The sequence below is a fragment of the Anser cygnoides genome, chromosome 23, assembly GCF_040182565.1.
Source record: "Anser cygnoides isolate HZ-2024a breed goose chromosome 23, Taihu_goose_T2T_genome, whole genome shotgun sequence".
Taxonomy (NCBI): Eukaryota; Metazoa; Chordata; class Aves; order Anseriformes; family Anatidae; genus Anser; species Anser cygnoides.
The window spans coordinates 1,661,368-1,678,409 of NC_089895.1; the positions used below are offsets into that span (position 1 = coordinate 1,661,368).

Sequence of the window (17,042 nt, forward strand, 5' to 3'; positions counted from 1 at the left end):
TTTTAAACCTCACATGGATTGGTTTAACCACATGCCTTCCCAAAACTTCATAAAAAAAATAAAAAAGCCATTCAGATTGTTAACTAAATAATAGCTAATTCTGAATGTTTAGTGATTTGTGAAGGAGTTGAGCTAAACCTAAGCCTTCCATAGTTGCTCTAGATCAAAAACAGTTCTGCCCCTAAGACAAACCAAAGAGCACAAACTAATAAATAACTTCAGAAAATTTTCACCAACTTTGGAAAGTTTAGGCTTTCATTTCTTGGCTTAGTCTTTAACTTACTTTTTAAAGAACTTCGAGTTTTATAGAACAGTATAGCCTCCTCCTCTCCAACCTGATAAAGAAAACTGTCAAAATGTGAAAAAATCAAAATAAGCAAATGGTTAAAAATTGCCTTACCAAGTGTGAAGGGGGATATTATTACCTGAAAAACACCCTGTGTTTTTTTTCCATAAGGCTTCTAGAAAAAGACTTTCAGAAAGCCTACACATTTGCAATATAAAATTCATTACAGTAAATTTGAAACTATTCACGCTTACGTTCCTGGTTCAACACCGGAGCCCACTTCAGACTGTGCCAAACACCCAGGATTTGTTTAAATCCATAATTTGCCCTCCCTACTCGATTATACTAATATTATACTAATACATACTCCCACTCCTTACCCTGATATTTCGCATCAGGACGAGGGGGAATGGGCTAAAAGTTGCACCAGGGGAGGTTTAGGTTGGATGTTAGGAAGAACTTCTTTACCGAACGGGTTGTGAGGCGTTGGGATGGGCTGCCCAGGGAAGTGGTGGAGTCACCGTCCCTGGAGGTCTTTAAGAGACGTTTAGATGTAGAGCTTGGTGATGTGGTTTAGTGGAGGACTTGGTAGTGTTAGGTCAGAGGTTGGACTGGGTGATCTTGGAGGTCTCTTCCAACCTAGATGACGCTGTGATTCTGTGAAATCATTTCAATTTCTGGTGTTACTCTGCTGTTCTTTTCACACTCAGGGCCCAGGTGGGTAAAGGAACAAACCCCCCCTGAGGGGACGGGGCCCGAGGCTGCGGGGCGGGGCCCTGCGGGCCGGGGCGGCCTCGTTAGGCGGGGCCCTGCCGCCGGTAACCACGGTAACGGGCGGGGCGGGCGAAATCTCGCGATGTTTGCCTGGCCGCCCTTTACCCGCGGCGGCAGATCTCGCGAGAGGCGTTCTGAGGAGGAGGAGGAGGAGGCGAGGCCTGAGGTGGGAGGGGACGGCCAAGATGGCGTCGGAGGGCGAGCTGGGCAGGAAGTGGGACCGGTGCCTGGCGGACTCCGCCGTCAAGCTGGGTACGGGCGGGGAGCGGCCGGCCGCAGGGGGAGGGCCCGGGGAGGAGCGGCGGCGGCCCTCCGGGCGGCCCGGAGCCTGCGGGGGCCGGCTCTCGGCAGGTCCCTCGGCGCGGCCGTGCTGGGTGCCGGAGGGCCCTGCCGGGGCCGGAGCCCCCCCGGCGCTCCCGGGCCTGGCCTAGGCCTCGGCGGCGGCTTCGTCGCGCTCAGGGCCCGCGAGGCGCCTGGGGGGAGGTCCCGCGGCCCGGTGGCCGGCAAGGTGACCTTGGCGGCGGGCACGGCTCCCCCGGCCCCCCTGGGCTCCTGTCCCCGGGCTGGCCCCGTCTGACCCGCGGGGAGGCGGCGGGGGGTCGGGGCTGGGCTCTGCTCGCTCCGTGTGGTGAAGGTGAGCGGTGTGTGGGAGGAATCCCGGTCTGTGCCGAGCACCGCAGCCGAAGGGGTGATGCCTCCTGCCCGGAGCGGATGGGCCTCGCTCAGTATCGCCGGGTTCTTCCCTGCCACAATCTCGTCTGGCTCTGTGACAGCGACTTGGCTTTCGAAAGCCGTTTGTGCAGAGCTGTTCCCCTCCCTTGGTGTGCGAGGTGGGCTGTGTTTATTAAAAGCAATACTCAGCGTGACTAGCTGAGAGCTTTGGCACGTGTTACGTAGTACAGTGTGCACGCTTTGACATTGAGAAGCTTCCTGCCCGGTATCCCAGCTCTGCAGCCAGTTGTGCCTTTTCTTTAATTGCAAAGACAGCTCTGTTGATTTTATTCGGTGTGTATTTGTACTTAAAGTGCTTCGTGTGTGCAGCAAACCATTTGTAACTTTTGACTTTGATCTGGGAGTTTTGTGAGTGATCGGAGTTGTGTGTGTGTGGTTCAGTGCTCTCCACGTGATGGGCTGGCAGCGTAACTGGAGCGAGGTTGCGGCTTTGTGAAATGAGTGTCCCTAAGCAAATCTTTAAGTACAATATATGGAGTGAGAAGCAAAGCACCTGGTATAAAAGGTGTGAGTACCTTGATGGTGCAGAAGCCTTTTTTCGAAGGATAAACAATGGCTGAGAAATGTGAATGTTTATTATTTGTTGCTGTAGTGGCCTTATGCTTGAAAGCTGATGAGGAACTCTGGGTTTTAGTTGCCTAATACTTTTCCATTAGAAAAGATGTTTAATAATTTTGTGTAAACTGAAACTTCCATTGTTTATAACAGAGCTTTGAAAAGTGTCAAGTGTTCCGGAGCAATGTTTTGTCTTATGAAATTCTATTCAGGTTTGTCTGACAAACATATCCAGATATGTTTATGTTTCCATAGCATTGGTTGCTTTATCATAAAATATTAAGTATGCCAAATTATAAACAAGAACTTGTGCTGTGCTGCAGCTGTACATGTACATGTAGGATTCCTGTACATGGGAAGCCTCTCAGGGAGGCTGAAAGAAGTGGGTTCAGACTGGATTATGATGCGGCGTTTCTCATCACCAAGGCGTTTGTTGTCACTTGGGGTTTTCTTCCATCCTAAAGCAGTGATGGAGGAAAGAAAATGCGTGCAAGCTTTCTGCACTAGTGCTCTAGTCCAAGGATTCCCACCGTTAGCTGCACGATGGCATTGAGTAGAGACCTGAGTAAAATTCATTTTTTGGTAGATTGCCCAAAAAGGGCACGTGGCCTGCCTGATTTTTGTCTTTAGCACTAGATGCAGCACAATGGCCTTGGACTTGTGTTTCTCCTCACGTGCAATGTTTTTATTCTGATCTGTGTGCTTTTACAATTAATCTCGTAACTAAAGCAAACTTCTCCATGGCATTGACGACAGCCGGACTCTCTGCGAAGATGCAAATTGTAGCAGCCCGGAAAGTGCCTGTAGGCACTGACTGAGGGTGGTGGTGGCCTTTCAGTGCGACAGGACTTGGTGGCCTAGCTGGGCAAACTGTTAGCAGACTACTGAGCGTTCAGGCTGTCTCAGATGATCTCAGTGCAAAGGATTGTTTTCTCTGCAAGGAGTTCAAAAACTTGCATGGTTGTGGTGGCAGTTTTTGTAGTATTACTTCTGAACGTGTTGGAATCTCCAATAAACTATGCAGGGGGGTGTTATAGTGGAAAGAAGGAGAAAAAACTTCTTCTCTTGAGAACTTTATCAATTGCATGGAATATACAAGTTCACCAAATCCTTGCTTCTTCGTTGGCCTTTTCCTTTTGGTGGCCGCAGCTTCCTTCCTGTCCGTTCCATTCCATCTTTCCTGAGTGCTGTTGCAAGAAATATCTTCCTAGCCAAAGTTTGGGGGAAGAGCAAACATCACAATTAGCCCTGCGTTGTCTCATTTCAGACACCGTCACTAAAGGAAGGCGCTGAATTTTTGAAGCCTTGCATGCATGACAGTTTTCTGTTGTCTGTGAGAACTGTAGAGACAAAACCCTTCCAAATGAAGTTGCAGGATGAAGGGATTTGGGGAACAGAGGGGAGTGAGAAGGGGAGGTAGCAGCTCTCACTATGACTTTATCAGCAATAGTATGTTTTTAAATAATAGCTGGGGGGCGCACAGCCTGTCCTAGCTTGTGTTAGGCTGTCAGGCTTTCTACTACACTTGCTTAAGCAAGTTTGGATGCATTTGGCTATGTCGTTTGTATTTACACCGTACTGTTTTAGTTGGGCATCCCCTGCCATTAAAACGTCCAAAATAATTATTTATCTTAAGTGGTATCTTTTGAAATCCAATATTATATTTTTGACCTCTTGGTCACTACCCATGTGCGTCTTGTAATCCAGTATTAAATGTCTGTCTTTCTCCTGGTGAAAACAGAAGATGTTGTCATGTCTTGTTAAGACAGTATTTCATTTCAGAACTAGATACGGTACACCTCTGTAGCCCGCAGAAAGTGTCCAAACATGGTTAAAGGGAGTTTGTGTTCACCTTTTTTTTAACGGGCCTGACATAGTTTATTTATTTGTTTTGCTAATGATGAGTATAAGTGTAGGTATTTTTCTTCCCTTTCTAAATCTAGCTGTAACCACAGTGTTTTGTGCCTAGGGGCCTGGCTTGTGCTTTCTTGGCTGACCAAGTGGTTCTCTGATGGGCTGACCGGATCCTGCTGCCTTTGGCTTTGCGCAGGTCTCCAGACTCATTCACCTGTGCCCTCACTGAAATAACTTCCATCCCATCTTTCTCTGTGATAACTGATTTTTCTTTCCCGTCAGAAACGTTTCACATGTGGAGAAGGAGAATCAAACTCCACCGGCTTTCTTTTTGTTCTCAGCATGCAAAGCTTTATAAACTCCTGCATCCACTTCGGTGTCATGACTGATTCTTCCTTACTCTTGTTATCAGTAAAGCCCCACAGAGAAAGGATTCGGAAGTAAATAGTATTGTGGACTTCTTCCGTCCTACTAACTTCAAGCTCTGTTTAAAGCTTCTTGGTGGTTTTTGGTTTGTGCTGTTGGTTTTGTTGTTTTCTTTGGTATTCTGTTTTTGCTTGGTCTGTTTGTTTTTCTAACTGAGCAATAACGCATGCCTCTTTATTTGGAAAGACAGTAACTCCTGAAAGACTGGCAGAGTTGTTTTTTTTCTGTGAGGCTATAATTTTGGGCAAATAACTATAACACGCTGTTTCCAGAGTGAAGAGTATGTGTGTGTAAGGGGAGGGGGAATTTGTGCGTACCTGTGTGTCTTGTTTTGTTTTGAAACCATTGTAGTTTTACATGGTTCAAACATTGTAATTTACCTGTTACTGAGAGGTCATCAAGGAATGCTGTTTGCTTCTGCATTTGTTTGTCCAGTTGCTGTGCTGAAGTTCATTTTCTGCAGGAGACAAATGTTTTGATATATGTCTGTATTTGACCAAAATTCAGCCTGGAAGCTTGTAAATAACCCTGTGTAGTAACGTTCATTTTCCTCTAATCCTCTGTTTTGACATCTGAAAATAAAATGCTTCTAATTCCCATTTAATAGGATTCTTATTTTTTTTTTAAGAGAAAAAGGCACTTTCAATTCTGCAGTAACTGTTCCACAATTTCTTCTGGCTTGTATCATCTTGCCTGCTTGAATAGCTGTTTCTATTAATGGCAGGGGTGAAATTGTATTGTTTGTGTCATTCCACAGATTGAATTCTTCAGAAGGAATCATTGTATGGATTGCAATGTCAGTATTTTTAAATAATCCTTCACATGGTTATGAATAGGATAAAGTCAGTCTATATAATGATAAAATTTGATTATACTTTCTGAAAACTGGATTAGACTTTCTCTAAATATACAAAAATCCTGAAATTCCTGTTTTGAAGTCTTTTTTCGCTTGGCGATCCTAACATAACCATCCAGCCTTAGCTCCCAGGACAAAAGACATGCTCTGCGTTTGGGATTTTGTTTTTTAATGCTGGAGAACACGAATATTACACGAGTATGCAACTGCGTTATTATGTGGCCTTTGTTTCTAACCCCCAAGTTATTTTCCTTTGTATAGAAGACAGTCCAGTTCTTCTCGTTGTATCTTGTGGCAAACCAATTAGTATAAATGCTGGCTGCGCGTGGCTCAGGCTGTGTGGAGAGGCGATGAAAAAGGTCTCGTTTGGAAGGGGTGCATAAATAGCACTCTGAGAACAGGGTTATCCGCTTGTTCTGTTAGCAGAATTGAATGGAGAGCCTGCCGACAAAGTAAGGGGCTATAATTTTCTCCTGGAAGAAGAAGAAATGCGACAGAAATGTCTTCAGGAATCTTGGTCTCTGTTCCCATAGCTGGACTGCGTCCTGCCGTTCATCCCGCCTGGTGTCCGGGAGCGGCACCGGGGGAAGCCCTGCTTGTGCCTCGCTCCAGCTGGTTCCCGTAGTGCTGCTGGAGTGCAAGGAAACCCAAAGGAAGAGCTGTGACATTCGTGTCATACTGCAGCCATCTGAAGCCCCTGTCTACATCACTTCTCCCCTGCTGGAAGTGAGTTCAAAGCGCACCGACTTCCTCGTCCTCCACGTTAGCGCGCTGGTAAGATGCCAGCTGGGCCACCCTTGGCGGATGACATGCGATAACGCTGCCCGACGAGAGGGTACAGCAGCCAGGTGGTGTCCTGAGCCACTTGTTTGCTCCACAAGACATGGAACAACTCCTTGTTCTTTGTGTCACGCTGAGTTCTGCCTAAATCAGGGCTGCTGGCACATCCTCGATGAAAATAAACTGATAGAGACTTGAGAATAACGCAGGCTTCTTTCTGTAGCACTTCTGCTAGTGAGATGCCATCACAGCACTTCTTGCTCTGAATTGTCCCCGTTTCTTAGCTGCGCCAGTAGACATCGGTAATGGTCAGCCAACATTGGATGGGCGTGAAGAAGCCCGATTGTTAGGCTTGCCAAAGCCTCAAGTGTAGAAGTGTTGGGTAAAACTTCCTGTTCTAGCAGTGTTACTGTTTTCACTGGTAGAACCTTGTGGTGTAGTAAGACAAGGTAGGGTGTTCTGCTGGGGTTTTATTTATTAGGAGTATTCTCCGGATTTCTTACCTACGTGCTTCAAAAGAGAGTACAACCCTGATTGTGTCTAAAAGCTTGCTGCAGTTTTAATGAGATCCTTCGTTGTGCTGGCCGAATTATTCAAAGAGCTGCTTCCAGTCTGTTCCCCTTATTCTTTTAAAAGAGGGAGGGAGGAAAGGTGTATGCCCTCTTGTCTCACCAGCTCATTCACCAGCGTGGGGATGAAGAGTTTCTGGTCTGGCTGTGAAACCGCGTGGCTGTAACTGCTTAGGAGATCGTGGGCTAAACGTGATGCTTCCCGCATCCATGTGCAGAAGCGCTGCTGTTTATCGAAGGCTTGCATTTGGGCAGCGGTTGAGCTGCAGGAGCGCTGAAGGGTGGAAGTGGCCCCTGAAAGCATGTTGGGTTTTTGTATTGCACAGGTAGTGGGGTATTTTTATTCTGTCGTTCCAAGAATTCGGGGTTACTACAGTCAAATGCTACAAGAAAACCAAACACACGTTTTCCTGCCTCTTCCTCAAGTACTCGGTATTTAGTTTCACTATGTTTTCTTCCAGCGTCCTTGCTCGTTTTTCTGTCTGCTATGTAAACAGTCCGCACGACGGGGGAGATGAGAACGAAAGCTTGGAGGTTGGTGTTTGGAGAAAATCTGACTCCTGCCACGAAAGACCTAGCTAACAGTCTGCTTAAAATTAATTCTCGTGGTAAAGAAGTGGTTGCGTGGTCTCAGATTTCTAACTAGTGCTAAGTGCTGCGCTGTGAAGGCCCTGGTGTATGGAGAAGACTCCACACCGTTTTTGTACAACAGTTATCTTTGTATCTTGTCAAAGCGTTGTTTTGGGGAGTGAGAGAGGCAGGATGTGACACCCTACAACAGGAAGGAAGGGATACTTGGAGGGTTGTCTGTTTTGAATACCTTGATTTTTTCATGAGTATTTATTTAAAGCAAATTCTAGTGCTGTACAGCGCTGATGCTCAGGCCTGCAGGTGAGATCTGCCTGTTAAGCCTCAAAGCTGTTGCTGTCCTTGTCCCCAGAGGGAGACAAACAGAGCTCCAGAGATTTTCTTGATCCTACCAGAAGCCTTCTAGTTGAGGAGTCTTCTCTGTTCAGACAAGGTCTTGACAGTTTTCAGAGAGCCTAGTCTACGCAGAGCGGTTGTTACTTTGTTAGAGCAAGAACCCGTCTTCCAGCAGTTGCTTCTTCCTTTTATTTTAATCACTTAGCTCTTTTAACTGTAAAATAACAACATGAAGGAGAGGAGGCCGAAGCTCTGTGTTCTGTGTTGGTGAGTAAGGAACGGGAGAGAAAACCATCTGATGACGAAAAGGAAAGTACTAAGTAATAAAAAAAAAAAATCTTCCAGCTGCTATAGTAACAGCAACTGCCAGATGTCAACAAACATTTCAATCTTTCTGTCTGAAGGTTGAAGGTATTGAAGAGAAGTATATCTAGGTGTGGCAGTCTTAATAGCTGCTTCGGCCCAGAGCTAGTGGGTAGCCCAGGAAAGAATCGTGTCATGTTACTGCCGGAGGGGCTGCTGATTAAATTTATAGGAATAGCTTTTCCCAGATGTTCTTCAGGGACAGGAGTCTATCTGGAAGATCTGTGTTTCTTGACGAGACACTTTTATGATGTCCTGTTGGGTATATGGCACGTGCTCTTCTGTGTGTTAGATTGATTGGAGGTACCGTGCTGTTGTTCTTGGAAGGTGTACGAGCCAAAAAAGTAGAATGAGAATTTTCTGAAACCAGGCTTTCTGCCTAATGCCAATTCCACGTGGCTGCACCACTACGTATGGCCGGGGAGTGGGAGTAAGATGTCAGCAGACCTGGCCTGTCCCCTGTTGACTCTGACTGTAAATGAGTTTAAACTGCATTGATAGATGTGGGGTGGAAGAGGCTGTTTTCATAGTTAAACATTTTAAGCTGTCAGAGGAGGTGAAAAATGTGTTGTACCCTTTCCTGTGGCCTTTTCCTCCAAAGAGTCTGTCATGCAAGAAAGGGAGGGAAAATGTGCCCAGTGTGGCTCAAGCCCTTAGCTTTTCCATGTTCATTTGTTTTTATTGTAAGGTAAACCTTTCATGTTTTATTGTTATGAAGTTAAAGCCTGGCCTAGAGGTGCTGATCTTTAGCAGAAACAGCTGCAGACTGAGTGTCCCCTGGTCAGGTGGGAGGCTCTTTGAAGCAACATGTTGCCTCTTTAAAAGGAAATTGAGCATGTGAGAACTCAAACCTGTAAAACTCATCAGCAGCTCTGCCATTGTTTATCTCTGGTGTAACTTTATACAGAATTAAAGTGAAATGCATTACTTCGCTTCCAAGGAAAGACGGTTCAGCTCCCCTTGGTCTTGGAGACACAGGAAATGACCGCATAACCACAAATACTTTCTAGCGGGATGAAGATGAGTGACAGGCTGCCCACAGAAATAGATTCGTAACCAGGTGGGCTAAGAACTGAAGTGTAGCTCAAGCTTCTGGTTTTAACTTAAAACCAGGGTTTAAACTTACCAAGAAAAGAGCAAATGTTACGTCAGCACTGGCTACGCCATGAGGCAGGCCTGGGCACTCCTTGATGCAGTGTCCAGCGTAGATTGTTGCCTGCTCCTAAGCAAAAAAAGGAATGAACCTGCCTTTGGGATCAAGCACACGAATGTACTTCTCTTTTTGGCTTTTTCTCAAGTTTCCTTGTTGTGCAGAAAACAAACAAACAAAAGAACATCAGCTGTTAGACCTCCTTGCTTATTTCTTTGTGATGTTTTCGTTACCTAAAGCAAGGCCCTGGCTAACTTGCCATCATCTTTTTGAAATCTTCAGCCACTGTACTCCCGTTCCTTCTGCAGTAGGGTGGAGGGATAGCATCCAAAACAGAGGCTTTGCATTTTCATGAAAAAGAGGAATCTCTTCTGCAGAACCTGGCTTACTGCTACTTCAGAAAAAAGCTTTCCTCGGAAGAACGTACCTTTCTGTCCTAGCGAGTTAGGTATAGTGGACTGTCTGCTCAACAGCGGTGCTGGATGTAAGTGTGGGGAAGACACCTGGGTTTTATTTTAGGCTTGTGTTGATTTGCAGTTGGCAGAAGTTACACATTTTTCACCTTTATGTGCATCCTGTATCTTCTGTGATGGCCAACAGGAAGCAGCGCTGCTGCCTCTGTGTAGAGCCATTACAAATGGGGGGTGTAATTCTCACATCTAAAGGAGGTGAAGCAAATACAAGATACAGATGGAAAGAAACTGTATTAACTACAGCTGCTTCTGCAGTGCAGGTTTTTTCTTTCTTTTTTTTTTTAAGACAAGAGACGAACCAGTTTACCACCACACTGGTAAGAAGAATGTGGGTTTGACTGGTAATAGCGACTGGAATATGTGATGACGTTAGAAACTGCTTGGGCTCTGCATTGAGATGATGCAGAATTTGTCATCCTGTAAATCGTTTCTCATTGATTAGCTCAACTGTTTGAATTGACAGAGGAGATCTGCTCTCTGTCTGGAAGTGCAGGACCGTCTGAACCAGACAGTTCGAACAATGCCTGGTGCAGTCTGAACGGAAAGTAATTACCACCAGAAAGTGATATTCAGCCCTACAGTGCAACAGCCCGAATCAAAAAGTCAGCGTAACTACCTATGGTAGGAAAAGACTGTCGGGGGGAGGCAGGTCAGAGGGCCAAACAGTTGTCTGTTGGATGAATTCTCGAAGATAGTAATTATCCTTAATAGCATAAACATTCTGCTAGAGCCAGCACCAGCTGTCTTCTAGCAAAGGTACAGAAGGAAGGCTCTGCCTGGGGAGGGGGAGTGGAGGAATTAGCACAGATGAACTGCTGCTCCTCGTAATGCACGATGTCTCTTCCAGTTGAGTGTAAATGCTGGTCAGCGATTCAGCATGAGCAGTTAGCTGTTTATACAAGGTTCTCCAAGTGTTGTATCTCTTGCTGTCTGAATTGCTGAAAAAGCATGAAGCTCTGACCAGACATCTGAAGAGCTGAGGCTTGCCCTGAGTTGAGCTGTGCAAATGATTCGAGGGAAAACCTGACCTTCTGTGAAATGCTCGATTTCTACAAAGTCTGGGGGAGTTCTGTCAGGACCACTTGGCACGCGGGCAGAGTTCTTCCCTGCAGTCGCATGTTTTGTAAGCCTGCTCCAGAGCTGTAATGACCTGGTAAAGTAGTTACCTCTATCGCAGTTGGAGCTAATGAAAATGTGTAGTAAAATGAAGAGTTTTCAAAAGCAACTCTGATTTCCAACTCAGTAAATATGGTAGTGAGGCCCTAATGCAAGAGTTTGTAGGAGGGTTTATTCCTATAGTCATTACTTCTAATAGTTAAGGGTTTTTAATCAACGAAAAGCATGGGGTGCTTTGTTAATTTGCTAGGTAGGGCATTGCTAAAGTATTGTTTTAATAATCTGTGCCTCAGTAGGAACGACTATTAGTATACTTTTTGCAAGGAAAAGTTTCAGGAGCAAAAGGAAACTTGAAAAACAACAAAAAAAACAACTTTATTCATATGGATCAAGATGGTATAGGATTCTTTAGCATTGTTCTGGACTCAACCCACTTATTTAAGCTCCTGTTGAATGAATTACTAAGGATCACATGCTTTTAGGACTATTTAAAGAAAAAAAGAATGTTTTCTCATTAATATAAGTAGCAATACTTAAGTTAGATTTCTTGTATTAAAAGCAGAGAAAGCCTCACCCTGGCAGGATTAGTTTGCTGCAAAATAAACCTGAAACCATTAGGTATTTTTTCAATGAGCATATGCGTGGCTGATTGGGTTTTTTTTTTAAACTTCTTTACTTCTGCATCTTATCTAAAATTCTTGTCTTTAGTGGATATAATTAAGGGTCGAATTTAGCCACTGAACTCAGACTTTTTGCTCTTACATTTATTGGGTTTTGAGAGGAATTTTGCAGACTTGCCTGAGTTCTTGCAAAAAAAAAAAATCATTGCACACCTTCCAAGGAAAGCAAAAATTATTTTTAAATATGCCAGCTGAATTTTTTAATGGTGCTGGATACGTTTTTTTCAACTGCTGCAGTTATTTCTATATATAGTATAAGGATGTGAAAGTCATTCGTTCCTAATGCGTTTAAATATGCTCCATAATGAATGTTGTGGATGTGAAAGATAAGCAGCCCGGAGCTTTCTTTTGCAAGGTATAGAGTAACACAAAGCATCAAAGTTTTGCTGCCCTCAGGACACACACTGAAGTAGTTAAAGTAGTGAGATAAACGCAATACAATAAGATATTAATCTGCAAAATCTGAAGCTCAAGGACACTAAGTTTTCATTTCGGTGTTTCTCATTTACTGACAATGAGCTAAATAAATCTTAATTCCACGTTGTGGATGGTGACAGAAATTCAGTAACTTTCCCTGGGATGAGAGTCTGGTTTGTTTACCAACCCTTTCTGATAATGAAGTTCTTGTATATGTTGGGATTCTAATTTGAATTAGCTGCTTGCAATTATTGAAGAAAGTAAGAATAGCTGCTTTCAATTATTGATGAAAGTAAGAATTCTTTGTTTCAGAATTGCATTAAAGAACATTTTTGTTTGGTGTATTGACATAACATGTAGTCTGGTATTCCTTAGTTGGAACAAAGAGTTACTGTAACGAACTAAATCATTTTTCATTTCTTTGCATTATCTTAGTTGTCACTCGCTGAATTTATTCTTACAGGTGCTGGATTCGGATTAGGAATTGTTTTCTCAGTCATCTTCTTCAAAAGTAAGTGTATTTCGGAAATCTTGACTTTTTGGTTTCCTAACTTTTGTCTACTATGGCTGCAGTTTAAAACCAAGAAATTTTGGAGGCATGTAAAACTTAATCAGTGTGTTAAACCAACTCTCACTATTGATCATGGGTTTTTTTGTTTTTTTTGGTTTTTTTTCAGTTGAAATGGAGTTACCTAAGGTTTTAACTGTTAGGTAACAGGGTTGTTATATGTGACACCTCTCTAAACTCCTACTGTGCTCAGTCAACTTTTGGAACTGCAGGAAACGCTGTGCCAAATTACTGGAGCCATGTGTCTAGACATCAGTTTATGCCAGTCTTGCCAGGGTTTTAAAACAGTTTTAAGTTCTTTTTTAGTTATGCTTTGCTAACAGAATAATTTTCAGTAATATCTTGAATTCAGCATTCGCTCTCCATTAAATTCTAAATATGATGTCTTCTTCTTCTGAAGTGGTCTTTTTTTTAGCAGATTTTTGGACTCTCATAGAACTGAAAATGCCTAATGTGCATCTTCCAGTAATATATTCTTTCTTGGTGTTTATTTAACAAGGCTGTCATTGTCATGTGAAATAATGCTTTTCTTGATTTTTACCTTTTCCTCTCTGCTTGCCTTCCCCACAGGAAAGACATGGCCTATTGCGTTTGGGTCAGGGATGGGGTTAGGAATGGCTTATTCCAATTGTCAACACGACTTCCAGTCTCCATATCTTCTCCATGGTAAATTTGTAAAGGCAAGTATGGGTACCGGTTATTATTAATCAGTAAGTATGTTTTGAGTTATCATTAAATGGTATACCTAGACACCATTTAAATGTCTACTTGTCTTACTTGTTAGAAGAAACTTGTGCTGCTACAGCAGGGGTGGTTCCCTTGCTCATTAGAAATTCTTAATATCTGGCATGTTAACAGTAAATTTATTAGACTGGACAGATAAAATTAGTTTAGCAGATCCTGCAGGTAGGTTTTCCCACAATGTGAGAACATATGTAATAAAAATAGATGTTAGAAAAGCTGAAAAACCAAACTGACAGTCAGATTCTGTCTTCAAGCTTTGAAAGAGATCAGCTAGGAAGAAAGTGGAAGTCATGTCAAGTAGATCTGCCTGTGGAAGCAGATCTTTGATCTTTTGCAGCATGAAAACAATTATTTGGAAGTTCTTGTGGCTTGTTTTGCTGGATCATAATGTAATAATTATTCTGAAGACAATGTACACAAATAGTTTTGAAGATAATTTAAATGACTTCATTGTTACCACTGAGCACACGGAGCTAAAATATTTTGAATATTTTAAAACAGATTAATAATAATATTTTAAAACTAGATTAATTAGTAGGAACCATTTGTTTACTCTCAAGCTACTGACAATGCACTCATGATACACTAAGTCCAGAAACTGACTTCATTAATATTCTTTTTATTTCTTCACATGTAGCAGTTGGGACTGTTCTTGTTGTAATTTATTGTTGTGGGGTCTTTTAAAAATAAATAAATAAGGGAGGGAGCAATATTTTGGATTTGCAAAACCATATACTGCTAAAAGCACTGCAGTGACATCAGTGTAGAGGCACCCACCAGGACAATTGTAGTTGAGCGCTTCAGAAAGTACCGAGGTAAGATATTCTGCTAGGAGCTTTTCATGACAAGTAAACAGAATGCACAAGTTGATGTTGTGTCACTTTTCTGCTTAATGAAGAAGGCCTGAAAGTATTTTAGGCTTTTTCCTGACACATCTAGAGGTGAAAGTTGAGTCCAGTCCTCCGCAGATTTACTTGGCAGATGAGCTTTTGCCAGCCTTCTGGAACCTTATAGACGAACCTATTTGTGATTATCTCCAGCTGCCTGTAAAAAAATAAAAATTAAAAAAAAATCCAAGAACAAGATTCTTGAAAGATTCTTGAACAACTACTTGACTGCTTCAGAATAAAATACTTTGGATGGTGAAATAGAGCAACCGTGGCTTAGATCCAACTGATACAACATTGCCAGCTACGGCCCAGTGGTGTTCCAGAATCAGAAGTCTGTGTATAACTCTCCTGGCCAGATATGTTAATGTCAGAAATGCATTAGCTTTGCATGCCATCCAGAGGGTATTGCTCCAATTTATGTCCCCAGAAAGAAACTGGGGTGAAATGTCTGTGGCTTCATGTGAAGGGAGAATGCCCTGTTCACATATTCTGAGAAAGTATTGTTCATTCAAAGATGCTTGTTGCTTAGGATGTTGAGTAACAGAAAACTGACTTTCAGGTCAGCCTAGTAAGGGGTTTTGTTTGGATTAAGGACTAATCTGTGCTCTGGAGCGAGGGTGGTCCTTTGGAGCATGAGGTAATTGAAAGGACAGGACATTTCACAGAAGAAGCACAGCTGCCTGCATGGCACAAGACTAGACAGATAGTTTCCAGCACGCAGTCTCCACTAGCTTTCTCTGGCACACAGAGGCTGAGCATGCTGAGAGAGGGAAGATGCAGATGAAGCCATCTAATGGTTAATGTCATTAATTCTCTCCAAAGTGTCATGTCACATATAATGGCTCCAGGGTTGTTATAACAAAATTATTTCATTTCTGTTGGTTAGGAGCATGGAAAATATTGTTGCGTTATCACTCGTCTGTTTTTTCCTAGAAAATACTGTTGTAACTGAAGTTTATAGGACTTCCTTTCCAAACTGAGTTTTTGTTCAAATGTTAACTTCTCAAAATGTGAGATTCTGCAAGAAAATCAGCTTTATTAAGAGAGAGAAAAGTGTAACATGGATCAGCTTGAATGAAATGATTTGTAGTTTTCTGAACCTGCCACATTCATGGGATCACAGGATAACTCAAGTTGGAAGGGACTTCAGGTGGTCATCTAATCTAACTTCAAACAGGGTCAGCTGTGAGGTTAGACCAGGTTACATGGGGCTTTATCCAGTTTGGATTCTTGATTCTTCAAGTTGTCAATTGTGAGTCCCAAGTGAGAATGAGAGAGGATGAAGGACCCTCATGATATCAAATAATCAGGAGATTACAAAGTGACTTTGCACCATCATCTCGCTGCTTGTCCTTTGGATTAGTAAAATGATCGTGAAACGAATACAAGAGCCGGTCATCTAGACCAAGACTACTTAAAATGCAGTAAAATTCTGATTTGTGGTCATAAGATTCTGAGGGCTTTAAGTCATTTGATCGAATGGATTTCACCGTGACTTCAGCTGAAGTTTAAATCAACATCTAGCAATTATTCCAAGGCTTAAAACCGGATAGCCATGAATTACATGACCTAGGCATCTTTGCAAAATGCCAAGTATCATACTTTTCAGGTATTTGACCTGTATTATTTACCACAAAAAAATTATACTTTGATAACAATGTTGATTATATTGATGTACAACAGTACCAGAGGTTCAGCAGTTGGAACCTTTCCTCCTGCCCTTTGTGGCTTTGATTTCTGTATTCTATTCAATCTGTGAATAGTTAACTTGAACAGTTTTTTTTTTTGAAGTACCAAGTTGACCAGAACGGAGGCTTATATGCATGAAAACACGGCATGTTTCTGATATGAAAATAACTACCTAACTTCCCCATATTAAACTTCTCAGTCTAGTGAAGGATGAAAATGTTAGGCTGCCTTCTGGAAAGGTTACAAAGCTGAGTGGCTTGCTTTACATTGTGCAGCGCCTTCCATGTGAGGAACCCAAATGGCTTTTTAATAATATAAGCCTTCTTGCTTTACAGGAACAGTGACTAATGGCTAAGACTATCCCAGTGGGAAGGAAGGAGAAATCAATGATTATTCCTCAGGAATACTGAAGTGCCCCTGGAATAAGCCAACATTCTTCAGTAACGATCACCAGTAACTCTTTATACTCCAACAAACTGTTTCCATACACAAAACAACGTTCTGTTCCTTGTTTTGTATTGTATGTCTGGAACGTTCAAGGAAGAGCTCTTCTGGGAAATAAATAAAACAAAAACGGCCTTCTCTGGTGTGTTGACTTTGTATGTGAGTGAGAGGGAGAGAGAGAATGGAAGGAGAGGACTTCTATTTGAGTACCTAGCAGCTGTGACCACCTGGGTAAAGCCTCTCTCAGAGCTCTTCAGAAAAGACAGCCGTTGTATGTTGCTCTCCACTCTTGAAAGGCAGCCCCCATCTAACATACAGTTCAAAGAAGCATTCCCACCTCATAAATCACCCACTCAACCCCTGCTGCTTGTGCCGGTGTTTGGAGAGGAATATAAATACTCTTATGTCCTGTTTGTACAGTTGCCCTTTAAAATGGGAATTTTGTCCTCTCCAGAAAGGCAGGATAGAAAAGGGCAAATCCCAACCTTGTGGCAGACTTAGTTAGCCACTGTTGTCTCTTGTAGCTTTGAGTCTTGGAGAGAATCAAGTTTGAAACTTCCCTCGTATAGTAGGTGAATTAAACAGATGCACATGGCAGCTGGCTCAGAGCTTGTGTTTCAGGTTGATTGTTTTTTCACCCTTCTTCTGTGGGAGAACGTTTTGATTCCAGTGTCTGGGAATGGGTCACAAATATTTAAAGCTCTTTATTGCCTTGGCAAGTCACTGGTCCAAGTGCTGCCTTTCTGTTTTAC

General features: G+C 42.9%; 1 protein-coding gene across 1 annotated transcript; it reads left to right on the forward strand.

Annotated features, from left to right (window-relative positions):
* Nucleotides 1-1,157: 1,157 nt before the first annotated feature.
* MICOS10 (mitochondrial contact site and cristae organizing system subunit 10) lies at nt 1,158-16,424 on the forward strand. The gene is made up of 4 exons (XM_048048661.2): nt 1,158-1,312; nt 12,419-12,466; nt 13,094-13,203; nt 16,182-16,424. Exons 1-4 carry the CDS (start codon nt 1,246-1,248, stop codon nt 16,188-16,190), a joined length of 234 nt encoding a protein of 77 aa, XP_047904618.1. The 5' UTR covers nt 1,158-1,245; the 3' UTR covers nt 16,191-16,424.
* The last annotated feature ends 618 nt before the right edge of the window (nt 16,425-17,042 follow it).

Bases quoted from the DNA above. Each gene is read 5' to 3' on its own strand.
- MICOS10 (XM_048048661.2), top strand. From the start codon at position 1,246: ATGGCGTCGGAGGGCGAGCTGGGCAGGAAGTGGGACCGGTGCCTGGCG. The intron at 1,313-12,418 runs GTACGGGCGGGG...TTATTCTTACAG, and splicing joins GGACTCCGCCGTCAAGCTGG to GTGCTGGATTCGGATTAGGA. The intron at 12,467-13,093 runs GTAAGTGTATTT...CCTTCCCCACAG, and splicing joins CTCAGTCATCTTCTTCAAAA to GAAAGACATGGCCTATTGCG.